General features: G+C 46.9%; 1 protein-coding gene and 1 pseudogene across 1 annotated transcript in view; both read left to right on the top strand.

Annotated features, from left to right (window-relative positions):
• The first annotated feature begins 1,326 nt into the window (after positions 1 to 1,326).
• SAMM50 (SAMM50 sorting and assembly machinery component) overlaps positions 1,327 to 17,407 on the top strand; it is a 42,701-nt gene continuing 26,620 nt past the window's right edge. The window contains exons 1-4 of the mRNA XM_045363489.2: positions 1,327 to 1,452; positions 8,892 to 9,002; positions 10,374 to 10,475; positions 14,309 to 14,396. Of these exons, the coding sequence (XP_045219424.1) occupies positions 1,432 to 1,452; positions 8,892 to 9,002; positions 10,374 to 10,475; positions 14,309 to 14,396 (322 nt within the window). The 5' untranslated portion in view covers positions 1,327 to 1,431. The remainder of the gene's footprint in view (positions 1,453 to 8,891; positions 9,003 to 10,373; positions 10,476 to 14,308; positions 14,397 to 17,407) is intronic.
• Positions 2,880 to 3,361, top strand: LOC141407826 (large ribosomal subunit protein eL33 pseudogene; annotated as a pseudogene).

The raw sequence follows: 17,407 nt of genomic DNA, 5'->3' as shown, positions 1-17,407 counted from the left end.
AGAAGAGTAACGAGGAAGAAAGTGTAAGAAAAGAGGGTTGTTTGGGCAAAGAAAATCTGGTTGATTCGATATTTACTGTGTGCCAGGCCCCACGTTTGATCTCATGAAGTCCTCGGACCTTATGCCTTAGGCTATCATTCCCATTTTACAGATAAGGAAATTGAGGCTCAGGGAACTGGCAGAATGAGGGAAGGGCAGGGGCCTGGCTGGTGCTAGGTTCTGTCTCTTTCCAGGCAAGAAGGGGCATGTGGACTCGAATATTTATCTCAGGGACGTTGGAGGCCTAGGGTGCTGCTATTTAAACGGACAGGGTGTCAGGGTTTCTGGGAGGGAGTAAGGGGAGAGAAGAAAAGATGCTTCTGTTATCAGGAGGGAGTGGCAACATGACATGACACTGAAGCTTCCTCTTTTCCCATTCCGTCTCTTATTTGTTTCTTTCAATATTCTTATCACAACGTGTGGCTGATATTTATTATACTTTTTTCTTTTTTCTTCTATTCTCTTTTCTTTGTTGGGGCAGGGGAGCTGTTTTGCCACCAAAACCTAAGCCCATGGCCGCCTTCTTCACCGATATGACTGGTTATCATGTAAGCACCTAGAGGACCCTCGCCCATAATTACTGGCTGCAGGTGAATGAATAACGGTCATTATCTAGTGCCCACCGTGTGCCCGACCCTGTGCCGGGAGCTTTGCTTTCCGTCTCTCACAGTAGGCCCTTTTAAGGAACCCCGAGAAGGAAACATGATCATCGTCTTCATTTGGACGATTCTGAGTGGGGGTTCCAATGACTTGAAGGAAAGGAGCCAGGGAACCAATCCGGGTTTGTGTAGCAGATGCCGGTGAGACCCGACTACTGCAGGCCGGGGGTGGCCGGACCCGGAGTCTCCCCGCTGAGCCTCGGGGCTTCACCGACGCGTGGGGACAAGCACAGCACCCTCGGGTCGGGGTGCCAGGAGGGCTAAGAGCAGCAGGACTCGCGTGACACCCAACAGCTGGCCTGATCTCTTTCAGGCGCCAACGCCAGACGCCAGCCTCCCAGCGGACCCTCTCGCAGACCCACCTTCACCGCGCCCTCCACGCGTCCTCCCCGAACCCTCCACGCACCCTCCACGCGCCCTTCCCTCACACTCCAAGAGACAGCAGCTTCGCGGATGTCAGTGAACGCTCTTCGCTTGCGCAGTAAAGACGTCCTCTGCGTCCGTGTGAACATCCGGGTCACAGGCTCATAAGGACCAATGAGCGAAGGAACCGCGAGCTAGGGGGCGGGGAGAAGGCGGGACATCATGGCCGCCCCCAGTGCTCCGCGTCCGGGGGCTTGTGGGAGTTGCCTTGTCCTGCAGCTCCGCCACCGCGGACCCGCCTTCTGCCCTCAGCAGCAGACGGTCGGTCCTGCCCAAGCAGCTCTGCGAGGCGGCGGCTGGAGAGGGAACCATGGGGACTGTGCACGCCCGGGTAAGAGGCCCAGCGACCCGCGGGCTGCGAGGCCTCTGGGCCAGCAGGGCAGACGGGCGCCGCTGGGAGACGCTGTCGTGGCTGCGCCCAGGGTTCCGGGCTGGGTGGAGGAGGCCGAAAAGATCTCGCCTCGGGGCAGCGAGTCTCTTCAGACCTTCGAGCAGGAACCTGATACTCAGGAGGGACGAGACTTGCTCAAGGTCACTCAGCGAGTCGGTGGCCCAAAGGACTTGCGAACTTTCTGTGATGTCTTAGACCGCAGTGAATGTGCTCTTTCTTTGCATGATTTTAAGTTTTCTGTTTTTACTGGTCACTTCCAGCTTTTCCCCGCTCAGCCGCTGCTGGAGCCGTTGTAGACTCCTAGAGCAACAAGAATCCTTTGAAGTCTTCTAACTCAAACCTCGCTAGGGGTCCTCTTTTCTCCTGTTTAACGTGCAAAAGACGGAACCGCTCCCTGCCTTGCTTCCCGTTTTGAAGTGGAGGTAGTAATAATACCTACCTCGCCTGGCTTTAAGAGTGAATTAAAAGACAATGCATGTGAATACTTGCTTCCTGTTTTGAAGTGGAGGTAGTAATAATACCTGCCTCGCCTGGCTTTAGAGTGAATTAAAAGACAATACATGTGAATACTTGGGTGCCTGGCGCCTAACTAACTGTACTGGTTGCGAAACTCCTCTCGTTTATTCTAATCTTAAATAAGGGCCAGATAATGAGTTAACTTCTCCAAGGTCACATAGTTACTGCTTCCAAATGGCCTAAAACCTCAGATTTCCTGAGTCTCAGCCCCAACACTACTTTTCGACTACAGCTTGGATTGTTTGACTTGACCTACATAGACGTTTTTAGTAGTTCCCCATTGACTTCCAAAAAAATTTAGCGCAGAAGTCGCAGCCTGGCATCCACAATTGGACTTAATTTCCCTTTATATGTCTTCCATTCAGATCAAACACCATTTCTCTTCTGACATCTCTTTGTGTAACTGTAATAGGTCTGTTGCTCAGTGTGCTCGGTAAGTCAATACACTGAGAGACTGGGTTGCAGCAGAGAGTTTCAGTTGCAGGGCCACTGAACGAGGAGATGGGAAAACAGAGGAAACCTCGAATCCAGCTCCTTCGGGAGTTTGGACCTAGTGTTTTTGCTGAAGCGTGGAGATCCTTGATTGATGGAAGAGTGCAGGGTGAAGTTATGGGACAGGGAGATGAGGAAACTTCTCATGCTGATTCTATTCCTCTTTTTGGGGGGAGGAGTCTTCAAACTGGTTGGCAGCATCAGTTTTGCTGGAATTCAAGGTCTGAAAAACATGTAAAGCAACTCTTAAGCAAAAGCCTTATAATTCTGGTTTTAGAAATCCTATCTAAAATCACTGGGAATGCAAATAGTATCTGTGATTTTTGGTTACAAGGAAGTAGGTCAAAGTGCAACCTGAACTCTTCCTGCCATCTTGGCTCCTGTGGAGGCCTGCTGGGAACAGGACTTCTGAAAGGAAATATGTCTGGAAGGCTGTGTTCCAAGGCCATTTTTGCTGGCTATAAGCGGCGTCTGTGGAACCAAAGGGAGCACATAGCTCTTCTTAAAATTGCAGGTGTTGATGCCTAAGATGAAACAGGATTCTATTTGGGCAAGAGATATGCTCATGTATACAAAGCAAAGAGCAACATAGTGACTCCTGGCGGCAAACCAAACAAAGCCAGAGTAATCTGGGAAAAGGTAACTTGGGCCCACGGAAACAGTGGCATGATCCGTGCCAAATTCTGAAGCAATCTTCCTGCTAAGGCTATTGGACACAGAATCTGAGTAATGCTGTACCCCTCAAAGATTTAAACTAATGAAATGTCAATAAATCAATGTGGATTTGTGCTATTGAAAAAAAAAAAAAAGGCAACCTGATTAATGGTTAATTATAACTACATTTTTTTTGAGATGCAGTCTCACTGTGTTGCCCAGGCTGGAGTGCAATGGTGTGATCTCCGCTCTCTGCAACCTCTGCCTCTCAGGTTCAAGTGGTTTGCCTGCCTCAGCCTTCCATGTAGCTGGGATTACAGGCGCCTGCCACCACACCTGGCTAATTTTTGTATTTTTAATAGAGAGGGGGTTTCATCATGTTGGCTAGGCTGGTCTCGAACTCCCGACCTTTGGTGATCCACCTGCCTCGGCCTCCCAAAGTGCTGAGATTACAGGCGTGAGCCGCTGCACCCAGTCAATTATAACTACATTGTTAGCCCTGTAAGAAGGGCTTCATTTGGACCACACTATTCCGTTCCCCTTCCCGTCACCCATATTCAGCATCAAAATATTCCCATCTTTTAGAACTCTGTTCTGAAAGCTCTTTGTCTCTCATGCATTTGGATGGGCTTCTACCTTTCCATGCCATTTCCTTTGGTGCCATTTACATTTTGCCTTCTTTTGGGCCTGTTTGCATTTTCGTCTTACCTTTCAATCCTAAATTTCTAGATGTGATGGTAGGAACTGCATCTTCTTGGCTTGCATCCCCTGTGGCATCTTAAGCAAAGTAATCACTCGTTATTTATTCAGCTCATATTTATTGATGGCCTGCTATGTGCCTAGTACTGTGATAGGTGCTAGGGATACAGGGAAAAAAGTATCTGCCTTTATGGAGCTCTTTTTTTTTTTTTTTTTTGAGATGGAGTCTTGCTCTGTCGCCCAGCCTGGAGTACAGTGGCATCATCTCGGCTCACTGCAACCTCTGCCTCCCAGGTTCAAGTGATTCTCCTGCCTCAGCCTCCCGAGTAACTGGGACTACAGGCGTGTGCCACCACACTCAGCTAATTGTTGTATTTTTAGTAGAGACGGGGTTTTGCCATGTTGGCCAGGATGGTCTCAATCTCCTGACCTCGTGATCCACCCTCCTTGGCCTCCCAAAGTGCTGGGATTACAGGCATGAGCCACTGCGCTGGGCCTATGGAGCTCTTTTTACATTAAAATTGGTGTTCCTTTGATGAGTGTATTGAGAAAAAATATTTTCAGTTTTTTTATTTGACCTTTTCATCCCACTAGCCAGTGTCTTTCAAACTTTTTGATCAAGACTCACAGTAAGAAAGCATTTGCCGTTTACCACCTAGTACTCATGCTTATGTCAAACAAAATTTTGTGCAATCATACTTATTAATATGTGTTATGTATTGTTATAGTTTCCGTTTTCTTTCTTTCTTTTCTTTTCTTTTTTTTTTTTTTTTTTTTTTTTGAGATGGAGTCTTGCTCTGTGTCCCAGGATGGAGTGCAGTGGTACGATCTTGGCTCACTGCAACCTCTGCCTCCTGGGTTCAAGTGATTCTCCTACCTCAGCCCCCAGCAAGTAGCTAGGATTACGGGCACGTGCCACCACACCCAGCTAGTTTTTAAATTTTTACTTGAGATGGGGTTTCGCCATGTTGGCCAGGCTGGTCCTGGACTCCTGACCTCAGGTGATCCGCCTGCCTCAGCCTTCCAAAGTGCTGGGATTTCAGGCGTGAGCCACTGCACCCAGCCTGTTGTCATATTTTCTATTGGATTCTAGTCTATCTCGCTTTAAAGATGCTGTTCATAACTCATTCAATTTATTTCATGTCCCATACCCACTGCTTTGTACATCGTGCTCAATACAACTTACTGACTGACTGGTAGACTGATCTACTTCAAGGTTAAAGGCTACATCCAAATATTTATTTATTTTTTATATTACACACACACACACACACACACATACACACACACACTTTTCAATAGAAGCAGGGTCTCCCTATGTTGCTCAGGCTAGTCTCAAACTCCTGGGCTCAAGTGATCCTCCCGCCTGGGCCTCCCAGAGTGCAAGTGCTAGGATTACAGACATGAGCTACTGTGCCTGGCCCAAATATTTATTTTAGTGCGTTTTACCAAACACTCACCCCATGCCTATTCTTCTAGGCGTAGAATTTATGGGATGTAAATTCTATGAGGGTGAGGTTCTTATAAGTGCTTGTTACATAGTAGGGTCTTAATATTTGGTGAACGAATGAATCTCTATTAGTAACACAGTTACTAATATTTTGATTAAAGTATATTTACAGGGTATTAATCCTATAATGACTTTAGCGTTTAGAGATAATAGAAAAATAGACTTAAGATGTATGAATAGGTGTAAGAGGTTGTAACTGTGAAACCTCAAAGATGTGATCTCTTAAAGTCTGGATTTTAGATTAAAGGATGTAGATGGGCCTGGCAGATCTTCGGTGAACCTTGTTTCATATTTGGAGATTTTAGGAAGTGCAGTGGAATTTTTTCAGCATAATGGGATATAAACCTTTGCCCAGATAAAGCATTTTTGCTAAGCGTTCAGATTCAGATGAGTATGTGCACATAATCTTACTTTGTTTATATTTTTGAGAAATCCAGTTTGAAAATATTGCACAACAAAAATGAAGATAATGATAGGAAATTATCCGTTCTTTGCCTAACATTATCTTCCTCACCCACAAGGACCCCGTCTTGGTCACTGCTGTGAACCCAGCGCCCAGCACACAGTGGGCTTTCAGTTTTTACTTGTTAAATGAAAGATTGGAAAAGTCATTCATTCCCCATTCCACAAATATTTATTGAGTACTTCTGAGGTGCCAGGACAGGTAAAAATAAGAAACAGGCCGGGCGCAGTGGCTCACACCTGTAATCCCAGCACTTTGGGAGGCCGAGGGGGGTGGATCACCCTGAGGTCAGGAGTTCAAGACCAGCCTGGCCAACATGGTGAAACCCTGTTTCTACTAAAAATACAAAAATTAGCCAGGTGTAGAGGGACGCACCTGTAATCCCAGCTAGCTGGGAGACTGAGACGGGAGAATGGCTTGAACACGGGAGGCAGAGGTTGCAGTGAGCCGAGATCGCGCCATTGCACTCCAGCCTGGGCCACAGAGCAAGACTCTGTCTCAAAAGAAAAAAAGAAACAGAAGGGGTACCTGTGAAGGTCACAGACTTCAAATATCAAGAGGTGTCCCTGTGAGAGAGGGACTGATTCTTCCTCAAGAAGCCAAGAATGACTTGCAGAAGATGACATTAAGGTGAATCTTGAAGCTTCATAGGGGCAACTTATTCTGAAAGAGGGGGCAAGGTATGCAAAAGTCTCAATGTGCGGGTGGAGCGGATGGTGGAGATGGAAACCGGAGTAGCAGATGCAGGCCTTATGGCAGAGTTCCTTGTGCCCTGCTAAGGAGTCTAGTTGGATGCTGTTCCTGTAGGTACTTTTGAGGACCATCAGAGGCTTTTAGGGCAGGGACGGGAAAGGGAATATGATACTGGCAGGTCAGTTACCTTTCCAAGGAAAAGTGGATAATGGCCCAGAGGCCCCACCGCTGCACATTTGCAGATGTTAAACACACACTTTAAAAGTGCATAATTGTAGAGAATTCTTGGAGCAAGGAAATAGATATCGGTTCACATGGTTTTCTCCAAACTTGCCTATTTGTAACAATCGCCTGGTGCCACACTAGACCTTCTGTGTCCATCTCTGAGAGGTGACTGGTAATCCCTGTGTGGTTAAGCAAGTGTCCTAGAGACTTAAGGTCAAGCAAACATAGGAACAAATAAGAATTGAATAAATAGTGTATGTTAAATATGTAAGTATATATTAATACAATGTATACGTAAGTATTTTTATTTTTGAGACGGAGTCTTGCTCTGTCGCCTAGGCTAGAGTGCAGTGGAGTGATCTTAGCTCACTACAGCCTCTGCCTCCTGGGTTCAAGCGATTCTCCCACCTCACCCTTCCAAGCAGTTGGGATTACAGGCACACACCACCACACCCAGCTACGTTTTGTGTTTTTTTAGTGGAGATGAAGTTTCACCATGTTGGCCAGGCTGGTCTTGAACGCCTGGCCTCAGGTGATCTGCCCGCTTCGGCCTCCCAAAGTTCTGGGATTACAGGTGTGAGCCACTGAGCCTGGCCTGTTATTTTAAAATGGAGATGAGACCTCATTGTGTTGCCCAGGGTGATCTTGAACTCTTGGGCTCAAGCAATCCTCCCGTCTGGGCCTCTCAAAGTGCTGGGATTACAGGTGTGAGCCACCATACTTGACCTTTCTTTATTTTTTATTTTTACTATTGTTACTGTTTTTAGTAGAGATGAAGTGTCCTATATTGCCCAGGTTGGTCTCAAACTCCTAGGCTCAAGTGATTACCTGTGTGTGTGTGTGTGTGTGTGTGTGTGTGTGTGTGTAATATTATGTTTACGTAGATGTTTCTCAACTACACCCCAGTAAACCCATCGTAAGTTGAAATGTAAGTTGAAAATGCATCTAATACACATATCCTACAGAACATCATAGCTTAGCCTAGCCTACTTTAAACGTGCTCAGAACACTTACATTAGCCTACAGTTGGGTAAAATCGTCTAACACAAAGCCTTATTTTCTAATAAAGTATTGAAGATCTCATGTAGTTTCTTGAGTACTATAAGTGAAAATCAGAATGGCTGTGTAGGTGCTCAGAGTGCAGTTCCTACTGAATGCATGTGGCTTTCGCTTCGTTGTAAAGTCAAAAAACTGTAAGTTGAAGCATTGTAAGTCGGAGACTGTCTTAACTAGATAGATAGACAAATAGATAGATAGATATAATGTCTTCCTGGAAATATTAGACGAGACACAGCCTATGGAATGCTTATTCAGAAGTTGCTTTAATATTTTGAGGTAATACCAATTCAGATTGTAGAAAGAGATTGCTTTCGAGTCCAATTTATGAGCATATATAGTTCCCTTTAATGTGAATGAGACTTTCCGAAATGAAAAAACCTGTCAGGGTCTACATAGAATGCTTTCGTAGTGATTTGGTTTGTCAGTATAGCTATCCTAAAATCCATACAATTTTAATCGCAAAAATTAGGATGCTTTCTATAACAACAGGAGAGCAAATTATTTTCCTTTTTTTTCCCCCCTGGTAAATGTCTTTTTGGTATTTTATTTTTTAATGATTTTTAAACTTCCATTGGGCCTCAGGTGTCCAGAATTAGGTTGATCATAATCCTTCGTTCATGACATGTCATCATGGATTTGTGCATGACCCTTTTGGTTAGTTAATTTTTTTTTTTTTTTCCGAGATGGGGTCTTGCTGTGTTGCTCAGGCTGGTCTCAAACTCCTAGCCTCAAGTGATCCTTTCTCCTTGGCCTCCAGAGTGCTGGGATTACAGGCATGAGCCACCGCACTACCCTTGTCCTTCCCTGTTAGTTAGTTTTTATCTTTTATTTAGTGACCTCCAGTGAGTTAACCACCAAGCCAAGAACTTGCTCATTAGCAATAGCTGACAGCACCTTTGTCCTCCCTGGTCCCTATCCTGCCCCTACCTCTACCTGAAGGAAACAACTACTGAATTTTCTGGACACAAATTCTGGACACAAAAATTGTGTCTACAGACACAGCTCAAAGGTAAGTGTGTGTATATATGTGACAAAGTCATTTATCTGTGGCCTCTCCCTGTCTGTCAGAGTTTGGAGCCTCTTCCATCAAGTGGACCTGATTTTGGAGGATTAGGAGAAGAAGCTGAATTTGTTGAAGTTGAACCTGAAGCTAAACAGGAAATTCTTGAAAACAAAGATGTGAGTTTTCTGTTGAAGGTCTTGATGTAATTGTTAGTAGAAACATGCACTTCCATAAACCACTAGGGAGATGCAAAGGAATTAACCTGTTTCCGTGCCTTTATCAAAGAAGAGTTTGTACCACCTACAGCTAGAAAGACTGATGACTCTTAGAAAAATAGTTTCTGTTTTTAAAGAAGTAGCTTTTCCTTGGTGATTTTTATGTGGGAGGTTTAGACAAACATACTTTTGTGTTTATGGAAAAAAACAAAAATATTTCAAGGACAAACTCAAGCTATACTTAAATTTATATTTCCATTCCCTACTCCCAGAAAAAAGACTGTGGGTCTCAAATGAAGCTTTTCCTAAGTTTTTTAACTTTGAAATTTAAATACACTTTTCCAGTTCTTGAAGAATTTGCTCACTAGTGAGACTGAGAGGCAAGGGCCAATTTGAGTCAGCATTTATTGTGGCTTTCTGAAATCCCTGCAGGGTCTTTAGAAGATGCATACAGTTTTTTTTTTTTTTTTTTTTTTTTTTTTTTTTTTTTTTGAGACGGAGTCTCGCTCTGTTGCCCAAGCTGGAGTGCAGTGGCGTGATCTCAGCTCACTGCAAGCTCTGCTTCCTGGGTTCACGCCATTCTCCTGCCTCAGCCTCCCGAGTAGCTGGGACTACAGGTGCCCGCCACCTCGCCTGGCTAGTTTTTTGTATTTTTTAGTAGAGACAGGGTTTTACCGTATTAGCCAGGATGGTCTCGATAATCTGACCTCGTGGCCCGTCTCGGCCTCCCAAAGTGCTGGGATTACAGGCTTGAGCCACCGCGCCCGGCCTTGTTTTTTTTTTTTTTTAATTTTTTAATATTTTTTGAGATGAAGTCTCACTCTGTCACCCAGGCTGTAGTGCAGTGGTGCAATCCTGGCTCATTGCAACCTCTGCCCCTTGGGTTCAACTGTTTCTCCTGCCTCAGCCTCCCAAGTAGCTGGGACGACAGGTGTGCGCCACCACACCTGGCTAATTTTTCTGTGCACAGTTATTAAGTCAGGGGTCACAGCCAGCATTAATTTACAGGCCAGCGCTCAGGGTGTGTGTGGGGGAAGGACAGAGGGGTTGTCTGTGGCCTGCCTGGGTTTAGGGCTCACCTGGTCCTGGGTCATCTGGCTGAGAGAATTTGTAGCTCTTGTTCACAGAAAGTACAGACCCAGCAAAGGGGAAGTCACAGTGACCAGTTTTTTGAAAAGATGTGAAAGATGGTAAAGTCCAGAAGTAAGAAGTGTGGGTTATTAAACTTGAAGAAAACCTTGACATTAATTAAACCTTGACATTGTCTTTAGTCTTGACACCTCATCTCTTTGCCTTGTGTCATACCTAATACTGTCCCTGTGTGACTTTTAGGTGGTTGTTCAGCATGTTCATTTTGATGGACTTGGAAGGACTAAAGATGATATCATCATTTGTGAAATTGGAGATGTTTTCAAGGCCAAAAACCTAATTGAGGTAGGTGTGGTCTCTACGTGGTGTGCTTTCCCAGTCTCTTCTGAGGAACTTATAAACCTCCCTATGTGAAACCACAGAGCACCCTCTGCCCCTGGCCTCTGTGCCGATCTGCCTCCTACTCCACAGGGAGCCTTGGCACCCCCAAGCGGAACCCCCTGAGTTCCTGCGTTGCCTCCTACAGACTCCAAGTGTTTGCATTTGCCTTTTCCTCCTGTCTCTTATCCTGGAGAAGGAAGTGTCTGTCCTGTTGGGTTCCTCGCAGCTCTCCCAGCGCCGTGATGGGAGCCGATGGGGTTCGTGCACAGCCGTTCCCAGGCACCGTGCTGAGTTCCTGAGAGCGCACTCTCCCTTGCCGACCTCGTGGGGTGGGCGCTCATCTGGGACACACTCCCTGTCTCCTCAGGGCCCTGGCTCGGTCTGTGGAGCACTCTCCTTCCTGCACTGTACCCCCTTTCTCATCTCCACTGTGGGTTCCCTCTGCCTTTCTGCCTTTGGGACCACATTGAACATGCCCGGACAGGTCACCAGCAACTTCTTTGTGGCCGGGTCCAGCTGGCTTCTTTCAGTCTTCACTTTACTTGGCTTTCAGCAGTGTTTGGCACTGTGGACCATTCCCACTTAAAAAAAAAAAAGAAACTTTTTTTTTTTTTTTTGGAGATAGAGTCTTGCTCTGTTGCCCAGGCTGGAGTGCAGTGGCACGATCTCAGCTCATTGAAACTTCTGCCTCCCAGGTTCAAAGGATTCTTGTGCCTCAGTCTTCCAAGTAGCTGAGATTACAGGTCCACACCACCACACCTGGCTAATTTTGTTGTATTTTTAGTAGAGATGGGGTTTTGCCATGTTGGCCAGGCTGGTCTTCAACTCCTGGTCTCAAGTGATCCACCTGCCTCGGCCTGCCAAAATACTGGGATTACAGGCATGAGCCACTGTGCCTGGCCAGATTTACATTTTTTAAAAATTTAAGTAACATGTAAGCACAGTAAGAAGGAAGCATAGAAAATCAAATGGTACAGAAGGGTATTGAAATGAAAAGGACACATTTCCCTACCCTGGCCAATCCCAGTCCCCTCTCCAGAGGTAATGTGGCTAACAGTTTCTTAGATATGTTGTACAAGTGTATAAACATGTATGTTCCTTAAACAGTAATGCCATTCTCTACATTTTTTTCTTTTCTGACATAAATTATGGAGATCTTTTCACATCAGTACATACCAATCTGTTGGCTCTGTGGTACCTCATTGTACACGCTTTCTAACTTTTTTTTTTCTGAGACAGGGTCTTGCTCTGGTGCAAGTCTTGCTCAGGCTGGAGTCCAGTGGTGTGAACACAGCTGACTGCAGCCTCAACCTCTTGGGTTCAAGCAATCCTCCCACCTCAGCCTCCTGAGTAGCCAGGACTGCAGGCACACATCACCATGCCTAGCTAATTTAAAAAATTTTTTTGTAGAGACGGGGTTTTGCCATGTTGTCCAGGCTGATCTCGAACTCCTGGCACAAGTGGTCCTCCCAACTTGGTCTTCCAAAGTGCTGGGATTACAGCATAAGCCACCTCACCTGGCCCTCTATATTTTATTATAACCAGTTTTCCATTGATGGGCATTTAAATTAATTTTCAGTCTTACAAACAATGCTGTACTAAACATCTTAGTGTGTCTTTGTGTACATTGACAGTGTGTTTTAGGATAAATTCCTAGAAGTGGGATTCCTGGGTCAAAGTGTGTGCACTCTGCAGTGTTCACTGATGCAGCCGTATGGCTCTGCAAAGAGACTGCACTAGTCTACTCTCTTACAGGAGTCCATGAGACCGTCTCTTTCCCAAAATTGGGTGTTACCACAATTTTTAAATTCTTGCCATCTTGTTAGAAGAAAAATACCATCTCATTGTTTTAAATTGCATTGTTTAATTATGAATGAGACTCAGCATTTTTTTTTTCTCTTGATTGGTCATTCATCTCTCTCTCGTGAATTAACCTGGCATCTTCTGTCTTCCACTGGGTTGCTCGGCTTTTGTTTATTTGCAAGAGCTCTTTGCATATTGAAGAAATGATCGCTTTGTAGCCTCTGCTGAATGCATCTGTCCTGCTTTGTTATTTGCCTTTTGAATGTGTCTGTCCCTCCTCTTCCTTGCGCTTTGGTCTTCCCTGGGCTTTGGTGACCATTTTCCTGGGTTGCTTTCCATCTCATCACAGTCATTCGCAGGCTCCATTGTCGCCTCCTTTTCCCTGTGAGCCTCCTTAAGTGTTGCTTTTCCACAAGGATCAGTCTCCTGTGTGATCTCATCCACATCCCAGGTTTCAGTTACAGCCTGAATGCAGAGGGCTCCCCGTGCTCTGTTTCTAGCTAGCTCCTCTGTGTTGAGCTGTAGCCCTCACTATGCAACTGCCGACTAAACATTTCCTCATGGCATTGCCACAGCCGTCTCCAGCTCCATGGGGCTGAGATCTGAAGTCCTCTCTTTTCTCGTCCGTCTGCCCTGCCTGTCTTCCCATCTCTATTGCTGACTTCTCTAATGGTGTTCAGCCTTAGCCCAGGGCTAAGCCTCGAGCTGCAGTTTTAGTAGCCTCTTTGTTCTTCTCATGTGCTCTACCTAGGCAGCGGCGGTGTCCTCTGGCCCCTGCCTATGAAATGTCTCCAGGGTCTGTCCTCCCATCCAGTACCATGGCCCGCACTGGGCCTGCCTTCACCCCAGCCCCTGAAGCTGCTGCCAGAGCACCCCCTGCATCCTTCAGGCTTCTCCCATCGGGGCAGAATTCCGAATTCGTCCGTGTGATCCTTTGTTTCTCACCAGGAAATGTGATCCCTTCTCTCTCCTGCTGACAGTTCTACAGTGACTCCCTTTCACCTACAGGGTGGAATCTCAACTTTCCTAATCACATGAGGGTCTTTCCTTCCCTGTGTCCTCAGCACTCGCCTGCCTTACCTTCCTTCTACCTGTCCTTCCAACAAGAATGGGCTCCGTGCATTGGAAGGAACTGCTGTTCACGATGAAGAAAGGACACAGAGTTGAACATTTCTAACAGCGGTCAGAGATGGTTAGAAAGGCCGGGCACGGTGGCTCACGCCTGTAATCCCAGCACTTTGGGAGGCCGAGGCAGGTGGATCACGTGAGGTCAGGAGTTCGAGACCAGCCTGGCCAACATGGTGAAATCCTGTGTCTACTAAACATACAAAAAATGTTAGCTTGGTGTGGTGGTATGTGCCTGCAATCCCAGCTACTCAGAAGGTCGAGGCAGGAGAGTGGCTTAGACCTGGGAGGCAGAGCTTGCATTGAGCCAAGATCGCACCTTTGTACCACAGCCTGGGCAGCAGAGCAAAACTCCATCTCAAAAAAAAAAAAAACCAGGAAAAAAGAAAAAAAAAGAAAGTAAAGAAATGAATAGAAAATTGAAACACCACAAAAAGGTGTGCGTTTCTTCCTCAAAGGGAGATCTGAAAAAAAGAAATGAAAAGGCATGCACACACACGTGTCTTTCTTCTGCCAGACATAACCACTGTTCACGATTGTGATCTCTTCCACCACAACGTTCTAGGCTGTGTGTTAGGTAGGTGTATCTGCGTTAATTTTGTTGTTTATATGAAGGGGATTATGTGATGCACACTCCTGAGGCCGAGGCTTGGTTTTGCACTTGTGAATGGGCATTTTTGTTGCCCCTGGGGAACAAAATTTTGTTGCCCCTGTTTCCCTTCTGTCGCGTGGCAGGTCTTGGTAGTACTCTCTGCTCAGTGATCTGACTTAGCACCAAATGGTAAACTACCAGCCTCGCCATGTGGCTGCCGTTTTCTGTTTCTGTGTCTTAGAAGAATGCATCACCTGCTTTTTTCTGCATTTTATAGGTAATGCGGAAATCTCACGAAGCCCGTGAAAAATTGCTCCGTCTTGGAATTTTTAGACAAGTGGATGTTTTGATTGACACGTGTCAAGGTACATATTGCGGTGTAGTATCTTTATAATTCCCTTTCTGTCCATCACAGAAAAGCTGTTTCTGTGGCCGGATGTGGATCTGAGCAGCAGAGCACCCCTCCCTGCAGTGTAGAACCTGAAAGCTGATCAAACAGGTAGTCCTTGAGTTAGCAGTCTCAGGGAAGGGGCTGGATTTTTTGTTTGTTTTTGGGAAGGGGTCTTGCTCTATTGCCCAGGCTGGTCTGGAACTCTTGTATTCAAGCGATCTTCCTGCCTCAGCCTCCTGAGTAGCTGGGATTACAGGTACGGGCCTGGATTTTTGTATGAGGCCGGGGAGGAATGGTGAACTTTCAGGATACTGTTGTGTAAAGCCCTGGACTGCCCGGGGGCCTGAGAGTGACTCTGAAGCAGGGTGCCAGGCTTTGTTCATATAGCCCAGCACAGCACTGTGCAGACCTCATCTCGGTGTGTGCTTTAAAAAGAGGAGGGAATCCAATTTCCATTTTAGTTTTTGCTCGTTTTCTTGTTGCTATGTGATACTGGGCACGTTTCTTAACGTTTCTTCTTCGGCTAGTGAGCACCTGCGTGGAGGCCGGCCCTGTGCAGGCCCCAGCGCGAGACCCAGCAGCACACGGGGTGTGGTCTCCTCCTGCCGGGCTTCGGTCATAGCAGCACACAGGGCATCGTCTCCTCCTGAAGGGGCTTCGGTCAGTGGGGCTAGGTTGGGGGCAGACCAGTAAGTGATGGCAGCACAGTCGCTATGCTGTGCTGTAAGAGGCTGAAGGAGGAAACAGCTTCACCTGGCCAGGGCATTAGAAGGGGATCAGAGAGGGTGTCCCCAAAGGGGCGATGTCTGAGCTGAGACCTAGAAGATGCATTTAAGCGAGTATGGGGAGAAGGGCTGAGTGAGTCTGGGGAGAAGGACTGGTAGTAAGGTGGAGTGAAGAGGGTTCTGGGGACAGGGATAGCATTTACCAGGCCCACGCCAGAGGGAGAGTGGCTCACTGCGTGGACCACAAGTGTAGGAAGAGCTGGTGTGCAGGTCAGGGGAATGGAGTGCCGGAAGACGAGGAAGAAAAGCCGTCAGGAGCCCAGACCATGGTGAGCCTAACACGGCACGGTAGAGTTCCCACTTTAGTCTGAATTCAGCAGACATCGTTGAAAAATAAATATTTGGAATGAATCTGTGAATAAGTAAACTCTTCAGAATTGAATGGGGGGTAATTTTGAGAAGGCCTAGATAAGACAATATAGGAAGATGCTTGCAAAAGATAAGGTGCTAGATAAACTAAGGACATTTTCATTATTTGGAATATAGTTTTAGCCAACACTAACGGAGACCTCAAAGAACAGTGGCTTAGACAAGAGAGAAGTCTCCATCTCTCCACACAGCTGGGAGACTGCCAAGGGCTGGTGTGGTGCTGCGTTCCCTGAGGTCACCTTGGGCTGGTGTGGTTTCCCGTGGTTCCCTGGGGTCACCTTGGGCCAGTGTGGTGCCTTGTTCTCTGAAGTTACCTTGGGTTAGTGTGGTTTCCTGAGGTCACTTTGGGCTGGTGTGGTCCTTCATTCCCTGAGGTCACCCTGGGCTGGTGTAGTTTCTCCCATGGTGTCTTGTTGCTTTGTCATCCCTAGGGTCCCTGAGTCCCTCTGGTGGCTGAGCACCGTGTCCTCATTCCAGCATCTGGGAGGAGCATAGGAGGTTGAAAGGGCTTACCCCTCCCTTTAAGCACCCGTCCTAGGTGTTGTACACGGCACTGCTCTCATCCCATTGGCCAGGACTTAATCACTTGGCCACACCTAGGTGCAAGGGAGGCTGGGAAGTAAAGCGTGAGTGGCTAGGTACTCTGCTAAAAATTAAGGATTCAATTACCATTAAAACAGGGGTTCTCAGGCCAGGCGTGTGGCTCATGCCTGTAATTCCAGCACTTCTGGAGGCCGAGGCAAGTGGACCACGAGGTCAGGAGTTCAAGACCAGCCTGGCCAAGATACAGAAACCCTGTCTCTACTAAAAATACAAAAATTAGCTGGGCGTAGTGGCGCGCGCCTGTAATCCCGGCTGCTCGGGAGGCTGAGGCAGGAAAATCGCTTGAACTCGGGAGGCAGAGGTTGCAGTGAGCTGAGATTGCGCCACTGCACTCCAGCCTGGGTGGCAGAGCGAGACTCTGTCTCAGAACAAAAACAAACAAACAAACAAAAACCAGGGGTTCTCAGAGTGTGGGCCTGGACCAGCTGTGCTACTGTCACCTGTTGGAAATGTGATGCCACCGAAGAAGGAACTCTGGGGGCGGGGATGAGGGTGAGGCCAGCGGCCTGTGGCAAATGAGCCAGCTGTGTGGTTCTGATGTGTGCTCAAGCTGGGGAACTACTGGACTAGTGAAAGGGAAGAGATAGCGGGAGACAACGTCTCCGCACCTCAGAGTCCTGGAATACTAACAGTAGTACCCGCGCAGCCCTGCAGGAAGCGGTTGTGTGCATATAACCATTAGATCCTCACAGAACCCTGGTGAAGTGTCATTATGTTTAAAAAAAAAAAAAATACAGGTTGAGTATCCCTTATCTGAAATGTTTGGGACCAGAAGTGTTTTGCATTTTGGATTTTTTTGGATTGTGGAATATTTGCATTGTACCTGTGAACATTCCCAACCGCTAAATCCGAAATCCAAAATGCCCCAGTGAGCATTTCCTTTAAGTGTCATGTCAGTGCTCAAAAAGTTTTGGATTTGCAATACTCAATCTGTATTTTCCAGCTAGTGAAACCAAGGCTCAGAGAGGCTTAAGTAACTTGCCCGGGGCAAACAAGTGAGCGAGACACTTCCGGTGCCCAAGACCCGACCCACTACCTGGGATGCTTTTCCAGGGGCGAGTTTTGTTGGAGGCATTTGTTTTTCGCTCTCTCCTGTCCCTGTTGTAAACATGCCCTTGTAGGTGGTCAGCTGGTCCACCTCTGCAGAGGCTCTCCACCTAGGCTGCATGTTAGGATGACATGCAGGAGCTTAGTTGGCTTAGGGCAGGGAAGCTCCTCCGTGTGGACT

Source organism: Macaca fascicularis, chromosome 10 (genome assembly GCF_037993035.2).
Source record: "Macaca fascicularis isolate 582-1 chromosome 10, T2T-MFA8v1.1".
NCBI lineage: Eukaryota > Metazoa > Chordata > Mammalia > Primates > Cercopithecidae > Macaca > Macaca fascicularis.
The sequence above is the reverse complement of the archived record's forward strand: the minus strand, read 5'-3'. Positions and strand labels throughout refer to the sequence as shown.